This window comes from Falco punctatus, assembly GCF_963210335.1.
Source record: "Falco punctatus genome assembly, chromosome: 9".
Classification (NCBI taxonomy): domain Eukaryota; kingdom Metazoa; phylum Chordata; class Aves; order Falconiformes; family Falconidae; genus Falco; species Falco punctatus.
In genome coordinates, this window is record NC_137589.1 from 945,165 (window position 1) to 960,182 (window position 15,018).

The window sequence follows — 15,018 nt, forward strand, 5'->3', positions numbered from 1 at the left end:
ATTTGCTTTCTACTTTATTTTTTTCCTTATTTAGCAGTACTGTTGTCTTCTGTGCTTGAAATGGCACCTGTGAAAATGGGGTTAGCAGGCACCTTGTACAGGATATTCGCACAGCTTGGGGTGTGTTTTGTTTCCCATGGGGGTAAATCACTTGACCTCGCTCACACAAATTTTATCACATACCTTTTACGGGAGGACCAGGATCTGTTTGGGTTTTTTACTGCATGTTTATGTGCAATGAAAAGTGGATTTTTAGGCTTGCTTTAATTTCTGAATAGTATTTTCCATATCCTGTCCTGTTGCTGGGTGCTACTGGAAAGAGTCTGGTCCTCTTAACCCTCATCCTTAAGATATTTGTGTACATTGGTAAAATATGTGAAACCAGACACAGTGTTTTTCAGTTCGCTTGCAATTGGAGTTGAATCTCAACGTTGCACCAGAGTAGTATTAAAAACATTGGTATCAGAATTAACTATTGGGTAACTGCTTCTCCTCCTTTGGAAAAACAAGAGGGTGGGGGTTTTTATACCATTGCATCCAAATTTATATAAAATATTTCTTAGAAATACTGCTAAAACCCCAGCAATTTACTGAGCAGCTCACGCCCAAAGTTCCTTGCAGTACAGCAGGTAGAGCAGGGTGTTCTGTGAGCTCCCATCCATCTTTCACTTTTCCAAGGTCCTTCCTGGTTTTCCTTTCTCATTTGTGTTAAGTATTTCTTGTTTTCACTGAAAGTGGGGAGACAGCAACTGCACTGGAATTTTCCCAGTTCGTATTCTGTGATGACGGGTGTTTTAAAATGAAAGACCCACGGATGCTGTTAGAGGTGCCTCGGAACCACACTGCAGCGGTAGGCGCGGGAGTGCCCCGGTGGTGTGATGCCAAGTGTACTTACGGACTTGCCTTACTGTGACTGAAGGAACGACATCGGTTTATTGTTTTCCCTTTTTATAACACAGAAGCAAGGAAATCCTGTGTGGACAGGAACAGAATTCCCCCCCTGAAAAAGCAAAGCAGGCTCACATTCTTGCAGCAACTGGAAATTTTCTGTCCGAGGCTGGAGCCTGAAGCAGAGAGCGCAGGTGAGCTCAGCAGCAGGCAGAGCATCGTCCTGGCAGCAAACTGCAGCACCCACCCACGTCCTCCCGCGTCAGCCTTCTCATTACGCTGTCATTTCCTGTGTAACTTCTCACAGATCGTAGTAGGAAAATGAAAAAAATGCTTTGTGTATTTAAATTATGTTATTTGCGTATTTACCATTACCAGCACCTTGACAAGTGGCCTATCTAGTATCTGTCACAGCTGCTGAGAAAACATTTCTGATTTACATCGCCACTTTGATTTGAAATGAGAAGTGGTTTATGTTACAGTGTCCTTTTTTTTAATTCCTACCATTCCATCAGCTCCCCCATCCCTTGGGATCACACCTGCGTGGCACACTGGTGCATGTGTCAGCCTTCACGATGCCGCTGCAGCCCGGGCCCCCGGCCCATCGCTGACCCCTCACTAGAATTGTTGTGGCCACCTGGCGTGAGTGGAAGCAAACAGCGCACGGGCCACACGGGCCGGACGGCGGCAGAAAAAGCATCAGAAAAGGCATCTCTGTCTCTCTTTGCAGACGGCTGGCTTTTTTTTTCCAGCTTAGGCACAAGGAACGAGTGATGGTTTTAGAGGTAGTTACAGATGTCATTCTTACTCATTCTTAATTTACATTGATTTTAATTAGAATTACATGCATAATTATCTCTGAGGATCCGATCCCATGTCCTTGATCTTGCAGTGGATGAAGATAGTTTCAGCAGCTTTTTCAGTGTGCACATGCAGGGGTGTGCTGCTTCCCCTACAGCTATCCAGCAGGGCTAGTTTGTCCGTCTTCAGTTATTACGGAAAGTTGAAGGCAATAAGCACAGATACGAGTTTTTTAGATAATCTGGACCATGATTCACTATCTCATCAGGAATTTAATCAGCAAGGTGTACTCAGGGATGCTAATACTGTACTGAAGTACTGGGGCGCTGACTCACATAAGTATCACAGCCATTATTACACTCTTTACCCACAGTTTTAGGATCATCATATTCAACCCACGATCCACCACATTTACCTGATGTGCCCAAGGTGGTGATTACCCATTTCAGAAACATCAATGTGTGAAAGATCTAAAAGAATCATCAGACTGTCAGGGTCTTTTTCTACAGCAGCAACTCCTTAGGCTGCCCTGATCCAAGCTGAATTGGTGTATACGAAAAAAATTATTTTTAACATGATTGAAAGAAGCAAAGTTAATTAAAAAAACCCAAACCAACAACCCCAAAAGACCGTAGTCATCATGGTGCCGTTAAACTAGCAAAATACTTGACATCATTATCCCATTACTGTCCAAGGCATTCTTACAGAGCTGCATCAGTTTTATACCATCAAACGCTGGCCCTTTGCCAAGGGGTTTTCAATATGGATCTCTGTAACAGATGCCTCATACAAATGTACAGTTAGGAACTTTTTAAAACAGCTTTAAAGCACACAAGCTTCTCTAAAGCCTTGCAACCAGTGGACAAGTAATCTGAAATAAATATTAATATCAAAAGAAATGGCCCAGAACTGCCTTAACACGCTAGATTTTGACAAAATTTGCACTGAAGACTTTAAGCTCTTCGATATTCACACCAGAGGAAATGGAAAATTCAGTCGATTTTGCAATTAAATTTATTTTCTTAAAAAAAAAATGAAATGGTGACAGCATAAATAAGTAGTATTTTAAGTACAGCACACTTCCAGCCCGAAGAGCTTTATTTCTTTTGAGTGAGACAATGAGTATCCCTTGTAACCAGCCTCAGCACAGCCGCGGCCCAAGGCTGCGGTGCTGCTGGCTGTGCCTCCCCCGGCCCCGGGGCTCAGCCAGGGGCTGGGCAGGGTCCTGGCCTGAGGGACAGGTGGGGGACAGGGGGGAAGCCTGGGCTGCGCACAGCGTCGCTCCTCCAGCACGGCCACGGCCGGGAAGCTCCGTGTCCCGAGGGCTGCGGGCGACAAGCGCTGGCGGGAGGTGAGCGACGGAGCTCGGGGCTTTCGGCGCCTCAGTTCACCAGAGCTTTCAGGGGCCTGGAAGCTCCATCGCCCTCCGACGCCGAGGGCACCACAGAGCCGCTGCTGCAGCGCACCCGGGCAGGAGCTTGGCTGAGTCCCTGACGCGCTGAGCCCTGGCTCCTGTCACCTCCGCCGCCACCAGCCCTCGTGGCCACAGGACCTGGGAAAGGGGCAGCGGGGGTCTCGCTGTGGGAAGACGGCCCACACAAAACAGAGGTCAGGAAGGTGAAATATTCCCTGAGCACACGGGTGCTGCTGGGGTTGCACCAAGCTTCGGCAAGCGCAGCGTGCGGGGCAGCAGCCCGACCCACAGCCGAGCAGTCCGGTCTGGCCCAGGGCTGCCAAATATGTTCAGTGAAGTTGTGGTATTAAAAGCTTACCAAACATTTAAAGGAAGCCATGAAATAACTATTACGGACCTCAGCATTTTCTGAAGCCCCATCAAGCTGGCACCCAGGGCTCTCCACGTACGCAGCAGAAACCGCTTCTTGCTCTGGAGCAGCAATTGGTTCACTGCAGCTCCAAGCATTCTCTTGACCTGGGTTTAAAGCTTTGCATTGCAGCGTGCTTTGCTTCACTAGTGGAAAGCAATCCCCAGCAGCAACGAGCAGTGAGAGGCCAAGCTGACGGCTCTGGGCACGTGGGACACGTTGCACATGCCAATTATAACGGCCAAGGATGCCGTGAGGGGGGGCAGGGTCAGGAGTCAGCGAAGGCAAAGAGAAGCTGAGCTTTAAGACAGAAGCTTTCAAGGATGCTACAACAGAGGGGAGGTGCTGCAGGACCAGTTCCCATTCTCCCTGCAGACTCTGCAGCTGGCACGGAGTGGGGGGTTGAGCCCAGGAGCCGCGGGGTACGGCGGCAGAGCACACAGAGCCCCAGCCCAGGGAGAGCTCCAGCCACGAGCCGCCTCCTGCAGCATCCCCGCTGCAGCCAGGGCCAGGGCACCTTCAGCTGTTTCCCTGTTGGAAACTCAGCCAAATGCAGACGATTGTCTGCCCAAACGTGCCCATGAAATTCGTACTCACCAAGGCTTAACGTAGCTGTTTACCACCCGTTTTGTAAGCACCGCTGGTGTTTGGATCAAATGTGGTGCAAGGCAGGAAAAGATCTTTACGTTGAGAGTGAGTTAAATGGGACACCGAAGGTTGCAGCCACCTGTGTGCCCATGTAGTGCCCAGCACTCGGCACTGAGCAAGAGCCACACATTTGCTCCACGTTACAGTTGCTCTTCGGAGCAGCTCACACACCAGGTCACTGTCACTCGGGACAGGGAAGAGTCAGGCTGGTTCCTCTTGCCCAACCTGACTAGCACGGAGCCCCTTCTGCCTATTGAAGACCCTGGATGCAAAGAACAGGACAACAAAGCCCCCGGGCATTTTACCTACAGCCGATGAACACCTCTGCACCACACCGAGGGGCTGGATGACCGGCCCTCCCGTGGCCCCTCCAGCGGGAGCCCTTGCTGGCTGCCGTGCTGTCTGTGAGTGGGGGCATCTGGCAGCAGCCATCTCACTGCACGTTAATTCCTTAAACGTTCACCCGAAGTACACGTCACAAATTCGGATGGCCAGGGCTCCTGCTCCTGCCGCAGGCCCTCAGCCCAACCGCATCCCCAGGTGCTTCTGGGTTCGGAACACCAGCTCATCCTCCAGGTCCCATCCATGGGGACGGGGGCCCATCCCCCAACCCAGACACCAGCCTCCAGAGACCTGCTGCCAGATCAAAACCATCCCGGGAAGAAAAACCCCCCGCCCGCCACAATAGGTTTTATTTGGTGATGCAGGGGTCATCACAGGCACAGGAAAATATTGCTGACCGCCCTGCTGTGATGCCAGGGCAGTTCCACAGGAAGGTCCCTCCATGCCGGGGCAGCCGGGAGGTGACCGCGGTGCTAGATACAGCCTCCGCACAGGGGACAGAACAAAGACCGTTCGTTGAAAGCTTGATAAACAACCACCACCGATTTCTCTGTGTCTGTGCTTGTGCTCAGTGTAAGACAACAACAGAATTCAGAGATTAATCTTAAATCTCATTCCTGCCATTGCCAAACGCATCCCCCAAAGGAAGCAGCAGACCCGAGGTGGTGGTTCATCTTCTGCCACTACTTCTTCATCACATAACCAGTGGTCACAGCTATCACAGATCCTCACTTCCTGCTCACTGGAGAACTACACCGACACTAAAACACACACACAAGTCTTGTGAGGTGACAATTATGCCCAAAGTCGGGCTCAGAGAAACTGCCTTCGATACAGTGCTGGCTCAAGCCCCAGTTAGCTGGGGTGAAGGATTCATCATTCCAAAATTAGCCACTGTTTAAAGCAAGTCTCAAAAATTCCCCATCTAGTTTCTAGCACACACTTTGGCTCTTGCGCTCGTTTCCTCACAAACAACCGAGGCCTGACGTCACCTCGGTGTTGGGGAGCGCCGAGCAGCAGCTCCACACCTGGGTACAGCTGCCAACCCGCCAGGGCGCACCCGGGGGTTTGTCCTATGTTAGAGCCAGGCACTGCACCTGCCGCAGCATCCCTGCACCCCGCCACGCTTCGATGCGAGACGTGTCCCACCTCCTGGGAGCGAACCCTCAGGGGTACTGGAACTGCACGTTCCGTGCTCCCGAACCGGCCCCAGAAGTCAAGGGCGGTTTGGGGCAAGTAACTGAGAAAACAATAATTTTATCAAATTGACAATAAAATCTGGTTTTGGATAAAATGAAATGATAAAAATTTCATGAATCATCAAAAACTATTTAATTGAAAGTGGTACAAGCAAATCATGTTTTATATAATAGATTTCATCATATCCTTTTTCTTTTTACTCATATTCCACTTACATTTGCTGAAAAAATAGATCAAAAATAGACAGCACTAATATATTCACCGAATATGAACAGACAACTTTCTGAGTCAGAGGTATGACCATTCAAAAACTAACCATTTAAAATGGAAATACAAACAATCTTCAGGTTGGCTCATTTGGCCGATTATCTCACAAACAGAAGAAAAAGTTGTCAAAATACACAGAGCAAGTCCAGGTAAACATTTAAAATTTATTAAACTTTTTGGTCAAAATAACTGAACAAGTATGTACAATCCCATCGTATTAGCTCTATTATGTATTTTAGGAACAAGGTCAAATTAATCCCTTAGTGACCCAGAAGTTCCACATTTCAAGATTTTCAAATAGTGTCACAACCAATATACAGTATAAGATTTTTTTAAACTTCTTTGTAGAACCTCAAAGTTAGTTGAACTTACTAGCTTACTGTGAACAAGAGTGGCACTCTATGGACATTAACTGGGCGGGTAAGAACGGAGACATTTTGCTCTTGCATATGCAGATCTGCTTCAGTAATCATAATACACCTTCAATTTTAAGGAAAATGGAGTGTAAACCGCACTTCTGTGTTTCCTTCAGGAAGCTCAGGGGATCTTGTTTGTCAGGAAGAATTTCTAATTTGCAGGCACATTTCATAGGGTGTAATGTCTAGCTACTCGATGCTACTAAACCGTGCTGCAACAGCTTCAGGAACACTCACCCTGGCTACTCCAAGGTGAAGAGAAGGTTGGTGCATTTTAGGCCTCTTTGGAAAAAGAACAAAAAAAAAGAGAAGTACCTAAGGCTTAAAAGAAGTTAGCAAGAAAAAAGGACACAGTGAACACCAGCTTGTGGCCTCAGTGTCTCCCAGTATCTTGGTGTTTAAGTGGGGATGTGCTAAAACGTGTTAAGCTGCACTGCTGCTCGGCATAATTGAGATAGTTTTGGTTGGTTTTCTTTTCTGGCATGAACTGCAATGTGAAATACAAATATATTATGCCCAATATTTAAAATAAACTGTATCTTCATGACAAATACTAAAAACGTTAAAAAACGTAATGCACATAAGGTATGTCTATCTAAGATGGAGATGCATCAATAAACTGAATTTTTATCTTCAAAGAAGAAAAATTTAAGTGTTTTGTTTTCCCTTCTGTGCAAGGTGGTCACTTTCTATTAAGGCTGTGGATGTCTTTCTGCTACCCTTTTCCTTCTCCTACTCTGTACACAGACAGCGTTTTACAAGAAAATCAGTGCAACTTAAACTAAAAGTTTAACGATTTCATGGAAACTCTAAATTTAGAATCTGAAATACTACACAAAAAAGTTTGTATTAGTCTGCCAAAAGTCAACGTTTTGGGGCAAACTTTGTTAAATCTGGCCATCAGAATTATTTTGCGCAATCTCAGTACATGCAATAAAAAAATAAAAAGACTGAATACATACCTTGAGATTTAAAAACACTTTTTTATAGTTTGTTATTTTATTAAGTGGTTTACACCAGAAGGTGTGGTTATAGATACAGTCGGTGAGTAAATATCCATGGAAACCTGTCTACGAACCCAACTCAAGACCTACCTAAGTGCTCAAAGGTAAAAACACTTAAGCCTAGATCCAGGCCAGAGGAGGAATGTTTACAGGCATTAAGCACAATATATGTTTTGAAAGGCCCAAATATTACAGCTGAGAAAGAGCGCGAGAGATAGAAATTACATTTTTATGACAATTTTTCTTCTCGGGTGTTAAATTTTTGGTCTATCAACTGGAAAGGAAGGCTCAGACTTAAATAAATACATTTGTTTTGAGTGTTGGCCTCATTGAGCACCGTCAATCAATTCTGCCTCTAGAGGGTTTCTCTCAGAAAGCTGCGACTGACGCTCCCTACCCCCACTGAAGGCAGAACTACACCGTGAGCTCAAAAACCAGGCCAGATCCTCTCCTTTACCTAAAGGGAAGTAAGTGCATCAATGTTCTTCACTGGTAGGACAACAAGGCCTTCTCTTTTACAGATAAACAACTGAGCTTAGCTACGTAAGACGACAACTCTGTCCTCAAGTGAGTCATCTTTAGTTAATTTTGTCCTGGAATATATACAAATTATTGGTGGCAGCTACAGCAATGATGTTCTCCATGGGATGCCATGCTGTATGAAGAATCTTCTTGTTGAAGTCCAGACTGTCAACGCTTATTTCATCCTTCTTTCTTTTACCACCTGTACACACTTTACGTGGCTTTAAGATGGCACGAGGTTTGCTGCTCTCCCTGGATGCTTCTAGAGTGATATCCCGTCGTGTGTTTCGGTCAAACATTCTGAAGAAATTGTTGTAAGATCCAGTCATGATAGCACTGTTGAAAAGCGGAAGAAAGGCAGATCTTACTACATTTCCAGAAACAGTATTCAACCCCCATCTTCTCTCTCTTCCCTACAAGGTGACTGTCAGACCACGCTCATGACCAACATGTGGCATTACATTCTTCTGCTCTCCGATGTATACCTTTGCTCAATTCCGTTTGGACCTCAGCACTGCTTCCACACCACCACTTCCTCTTCCAGGTCTTCTCCTGGTCCCCTGCTCCTGCCACTGGCACTCAGCAGCAGGCTCTGGTCATTTTTATGCAAGCAAAGCAGGTTTTCCTATTGCTGCTCTATCCCACAGCAACAAGTCACAGCGGATGCGAAGCCACGGTGAACTGCTTCATTTCAGCAGACTATCACAAATGAAAGTGCCCTCCCTTGCCCCGAGCACCCACTGACCACAAGCACGCCCATGGATTCATTACAAAAGATTGTCTTGAATCAGTCAAAGGAGCCCCTGATACAGCCCTGCAGCAACAATTCTGAGTTTCTGTGCAGTATCAAACTTGCCTTTGAACAAGGCAGAGAAAAAATCTGCATCTGAAAATAATATATCTAACTTCTAATGAACAGACTGTTCATAAGTCTTACAAAAATAAACTTGAAATTGAGGCTAAATCATTCATTATTTTCTGTACTGAACACTTACCTCTACTGCTTGAAACTGGAAAAGCCATTTCCCACACGGCACAAGTCCCACAGCTTGTTAAAATCACAACCACCTCACCCTGCTCCATCTTATTTGCTGATACACATTGTCTTAATGGCATTAAAAAATTAATGACTAGGAGGAGAATGAGACACTTACCACAACATACACCACTCAGGTTGTACTTGGAAATGTACTGAGTGAAGTTATTTTTTTCCTTGTCAAAAGGGAGGTGAGAACTGCAACTGCCATGACAACTCACGTTCTTAGAATACATTCAAATTAGACTACCTGGCTTTGACTTGTCATTCCCCGTTCCCCACCCTTCGGCCCCCAAAACACTGACTGGAGTTGCATGAAAAAACCTCACAGAAATAAGGGTCAGTTTCTTTGCATTTCAGTTAGTGAAAAACGTACACCACTTCTTTTATCCATTTTATGTTAGATACTATAAATATTGGTAGTGATTTTTTCTTACTGTAAACTGACAACACAGTATGATTTCTCCCCTCAAAAACTCAAAGCCACTTGCACCCTCGATCACTTGTAACCTGACATTTAGAGCCACCAGTTTTATCTCATGTTGTTTACTTAAGAAATAAGCACGCAAGTGGCATGTAGCAGTACACATGCAATCTGAACTATCACTGCACAGCAAGGCAGGTAGGTTTCACTTTTTCGCTGACTCCTGTACAGAGTTTATGAGATTAGACTTCCCTGATCACTGTCCCCATGTAAAACCACGTGGCAGGTCTTTTGTTCTTCAATATTTGATAGATTTAGGACAAATCTTGTTTCACATGCTGATCCTATCACCATAAAATCAAAACTGATACCTTTTCATCGAACAACTTGCAATCATCTGGTAGCAGACAAGTCACTGTTTTAAGTATTTCACATATAAATATATGAAAAAAAAAACAAAAACCAGGAATCCCCACCCCCCCCCCCCCCAAGGCAAGCCAATACAAAGCATCCAGATACAAGATCCAGATCTGCCATGATCTTATCCATGGTTTCTGAAAACATTTTAACAGGTAGCTAATATTACCATAGCTAGTGACAGGAAACATACACTATGTGTGCCAATACAGTGGCTTTGCTACCTGATTATAATGCTTCCATGACTTTCAGGCAAGACATAAGTTTCCACTGTTTGCAACAAGTGTGAGTTATTATCTAATGGGGTTTTATCTTCTTTAGCCTACAGAAAACATGGAAAGACAATTTGCAAGACACTGACTGCGTGTTCTTCTATACACTTCACAAATGAAACAGTCACATTTTCATGGCTTGAAATGGCCAGTCTTTACAATATAAAACTTCCACAACAATTCATATTAGAAGCAAACTGACACACAAAAGTTTATTCTAATTCTTCAGCTGGAGGGTGGAAGATTGAAGTATTTTTGAAAAAAAAACCCAAAAAACCAAAAAAACACGCCAAAAACCACCAAACAAAAAAACCCAAACAAACCAAAAACCAGCCCCGACTCCCCCCCAAAAAAAGCCCCCCAAAAATAACAAAACCCAGTTGATTGGAATGTAATTAATTACATCCTTAAATTTAACTACTGCTTATGGCTTTCAACAATTGAAACCAAATGCCTAATGCTGAGGGAAAAAATAAAAAACAAAGCCCAAACGAAGCCCAAAACTTACCTATCAGAACCATTCCAGCAGCACTCAAATTTGTCAAAGATGCAGTCATTCTCGTAAAGGGAACAAAGCTTGCTTCGAAGATACTCATGAACCTTTTTGGAACATTTAAATCAGTATTAGATATAAAGAAGAAGAAGAAGAAGAAAATGGAAAAGAAGGGATATTTAAGAAAATTTAAACACCATACTTGATATGTCTCTACAGGCCTGTTTTCCATATTGAGATCCCACACTTTAACAGAAAGGTAGTCTCTTGTCATCATGTATCGACCACTGTGACTGAATTTTACATCAGATATTGATGATATTATTTCTGAAAAAAATGATCTGCTGCTAGGATCTTCAGGTTCTTCAAAAACTGTAGACAGAAGACACAATTACAAGTGAAACCAACACCAAGTTTTACAGCTTTGAACATTTTTTAGTATTTGGAACAATTAAAAATTAATATACTGGTTTCTTTTTAAAGAAAGTTGCTGTTAAATACTTTTTAGAAATAATCTCTTCTTAAACAGTGTTATGCTCTTAGACATCAGATTGCTAGATGCCTATCTGCAAGATTCTCAGCTGGAACACAGCATTAGCAAACTACAATTCACAGGTCTTAGGGATGAATCAGAGGAAAAAAAGTTAAAATACAGCACGTGGATGCAGTAAACATTGCAGCTGATCTAAAAGTCATGTTGAACAAGAGCAGATGAAATCATCAGCATCCTAAACACAGTATCTTAATGCGCGACCTGTGCATTTTGAGACTACTGTACAACATACTTTTCTTTAGATCTGAAAAAAGTTGTACAACACAACCTACTGAATATTAATATCTACATTTGAAATGCAATTTGTATGGTTTTAGAAAGCAGATAAAGAAATGCACTATTTAAATTGAAGAGTCAATCTTTGAAGTCAACTTTTCATGACACAAGCTAACGAGAATTATTTATTTCATTTTTGAACAGACCCCTTCTAACAGGATGTTAGTCAGTCACAAGTAGTTAAAAAAATAAAGTGCTTCTACGTGACTTCATGCAATAGTAAGTCAACTGGATGAAGTGGCCTTGTGTTCTACATTTCCCATTGCACAAATATTTCCTTCCACCAACAAGAAAACCTTAGCTGCACTACAGAAAGCTTACCTGCAAATAGCAGTATAGTAGTAGGTCACCCCATGGGACTAGTAATACTAATAAACCACAACTATTACAGTGGTGAACAAGAAACAAAAGAGGCTGCGTGCAAGGCACAGACAGTTACCCTTATCACTTCAACAGGAAAACATTCATCATCTACATAGGTTTACATGGCTCAGCAGACTAGTGAGCATTCATTCACCTTTCACCCCTGGCAACTTGCTTCAAATGCAGCGTATATTCTTAAGAATTAGTTCCATCTTAGGAGCTCTGGTCACAAAGCAAATGGATTCTGGCAGCATCAGCCCAGTTTCTAATGCACAAAGGTGAACAAACTGCCCTGAACTGGCATTTGATAAGCAGATACCTTTGAGAAGCACCAAGACTGAGTCTGGACAGAAGACAGGTCTCACTGGTGCCAAAAGCACTTGTTCCCATCAGTTTATGATGCATAAATGGGTAAACAGGAGCAGAGTCAGATCGTCAATTGTCTCATGCTACACTTCTGCTTGTTGATGGCCTAGAACAAGACAATTAAAATGTTCCATTCTACAAAACTACCACCCCTTACCTTGTATGCTCTTTACCAATAAGCAGAACTTGGTATGTTTATTTATAAGCAGAACACCTATATACTCTATCTTGCATGAAAACAAAGCAAGAAACCCATAAACCAAAGATGTGTCCTAACTTACATTTTGAATGCCTATCACAGAGGGCTGAAGAACGCATGTCACAGAGACGAATAGTTCCTTTGCTACTACTGTAGACAAACACATTACAGTGATGAGGGTGGAACTCTGCAGCAGTAATCACTTCTGTCAGCTCCTCCATGTTAGCAGGCTTAATGTCTACAATATCTGGGAAGGTTTTTGTAAAGGCATGTAACATTTCACATTCAAATCACTTCTAGCAGATAATTACTGAAAAATGTTAACAATACCATGTAGAAAACCAGGGCAAGATCTTAACTGCCACTGTGTACAATCTACACAAAGTGACCTGAGCAGATTTAAAAAACTGAAAGGCCAGATTTTACAAGTCAACTTTTAACAGAAGCTGGAGAGAATTTCAGTCTCCCCTCAAGCCTCCTTTTTAATGCTTCCTACTGAACAATGAATATACTTCATCTATTTACCTAAAGCTTTAGAGAACTTGCATATGACCCATTCAATAGTCAGTATTTCTGCAACTTTTATTTTACTGCAGATTTGTTGATGTAGGATGTATTATTAGTTTTGCATACAAACGCTTGCAAAAAGATTTGCAAATTACTTCTGCAGTTAATGATATCACTTGACAAAAAAAAAAAAAAAAAGAAATTTGTTTTCTTTAAAGAGAAGGGTCACTTAGTTAAGAGACTTTAAAGTTTGGAAAAAGTAGCTACAGTAACAAAGGATCTACTTTTCAAATCCTTCAACTCTTAGTTGAGTGAACTCCACAAAAAAAAAAAAAAAAAAAAAAGGATGCTCCCAAAATTCCTCAGTTTCTCTTTAGAAATCAGACTATTATATTTCAACCGGCAGTTTTCCATTGAAAGAATACTTGCACTCAAGAATGAATGAGAGCACCCCAAGGCCTGTTTGCCCTGTATTAAACCTCCAAGATGTTAAACCCCTGTATTTCAATCCCTAGATTCTAATTAGTAAAATTAAAATGATTCTCTTAAACATACACAACTTAGATGAGCCTCAGTATTCACAGCGAACAAATAAAAAAGGATACTAAAACTTCTATCTGTGATTTCTAAATGCCATAGGTTAATTCTTAGGTCATCTGCAGAAAGGTATGTTTCATGATCACTATTGACTGAAATAGAGTTTATGTGGTAAGTATGTGCATTTGCAAATATCCTTCTGGGACTTGCTTCTACCATTAGGTCCATGGGTTTCAATATTGGCACCTGAAACATGAAAAAGAACAGTCAATTTTGACATAAAACTGATTTCTGATTCAGAAGATATTTATTAGTACCACAGAGTCATAGAATCATTTAGGTTGGAAAAGACCTTCAAGAACATAAAGTCCAACCGATAACTGTGAGTGCCAAGCCCACCACTAAACCATGTTCCTGCACCATATCGACACCTCCAGGGATGCTGACTCCACCACCTCCCTGGGCAGCCTGTTCCAGTGCTTGATCACCCTTGCAGTGAAGAGATTCTTCCCAATACCCAATCTAAACCTGCCCTGGTGCAACTTGAAGCTGTTTCCTCTTGTCCTGTCACTTGTTATCTGGGAGAAAAGACCAACCCCACAGCCAATGACCTCCTTTCAGGTACTTGTAGAGAGTGATAAGGTCCCACTAAGCCTCCTTTTTTCCAGGCTAAACACCCCCAGTTCCCTCAGCTGCTCCTCCTCAGACTGGTTCTCCAGACCCCTCGCCAGCTTCGTTGCCTGTCTCTGGACACGCTCCAGCACCTCAATGTCTTTCTTGTAGCGAGGGGCTCAGAACTGAACACAGGGTTCCAGGTGCAGCCTTACCAGTGCTGAGTACAGGGGGATGGTCACTGCCCTGGTCCTGATGGCCCCCTTGGCCCCCCGGGCACACGGGGGGCTCATGCCCAGCCGGCTGTTGACCAGCCCCCCCAGGCCCTTTCTCACCAGGCCCTGCCCAGACACTCTGCCCCCCGCCCGTAGCGCTGCGGGGGCTGGGTGACCCCTGGGCAGGACCTGGCGCTGAGCCTGCTTGAACCTCACACAAGTGGCCTCGGCCCCACGGCCCAGCCTGCCCAGACCCTCTGCCGAGCCCCCTGCCCCCCAGCAGATCACCCACCCAGCCTGGTGCTGCCTGCAAACTGACTGAGGGTGCACTCGGCCCCCTCGTCCAGATCGTTGATAAAGATATAAAACAGAGCCGGCCCCAGTACTGAGCCCTGGGGAACACCACAGGTGTGTTAGTTATGACAATTAATTGCATGCCACAGAATTCTGTTTTGATCTTGTGACTAAACATTTCTGAAATCCACAGAGCAAGAAAAGTAATAAAATCACCTGTGAATGCTGACTTTGCATACTAGCAACACAAAGCCTCAGACACTGACTTCTGCTGAAGTTACCTGTCAAACACAGCGGCTTTGTACCTCACCAACAGGAAAATGGCATATGTTTATAACTATATTTGAAAATTATGTTCATTTGAAACAAACATTTAAAAATGACCCTCATATCTTAGAAGGGTGCCTGTGAAATTGGTAAGAGCAATTTGCAAAGGAAATCCGCAATCTGTTCACTAACAGTCAGTACGATTTTGGGAAGCTGCCTGCCCTGTTTCCACAAATAGCTGATCTGAAGGCTGCCATGGTTTGTCAGGGTCAGGTG

At 43.8% G+C, this 15,018-nt stretch overlaps 1 protein-coding gene across 5 annotated transcripts in view; it reads right to left on the reverse strand.

Moving 5' to 3' along the window:
* Positions 1-6,113: 6,113 nt before the first annotated feature.
* The window catches only part of PPP2R2D (protein phosphatase 2 regulatory subunit Bdelta), a 31,649-nt gene continuing 22,744 nt past the window's right edge, over positions 6,114-15,018 (reverse strand). For all 5 annotated transcript variants that reach the window (XM_080403442.1, XM_080403446.1, XM_080403443.1 and 2 more), the window contains 5 exons: positions 13,423-13,600; positions 12,393-12,557; positions 10,756-10,925; positions 10,569-10,660; positions 6,114-8,247 (listed from right to left, as the gene is read on the reverse strand). In XM_080403442.1, the coding sequence (XP_080259568.1) occupies positions 7,968-8,247; positions 10,569-10,660; positions 10,756-10,925; positions 12,393-12,557; positions 13,423-13,600 (885 nt within the window). In that variant the 3' untranslated portion in view covers positions 6,114-7,967. The remainder of the gene's footprint in view (positions 8,248-10,568; positions 10,661-10,755; positions 10,926-12,392; positions 12,558-13,422; positions 13,601-15,018) is intronic.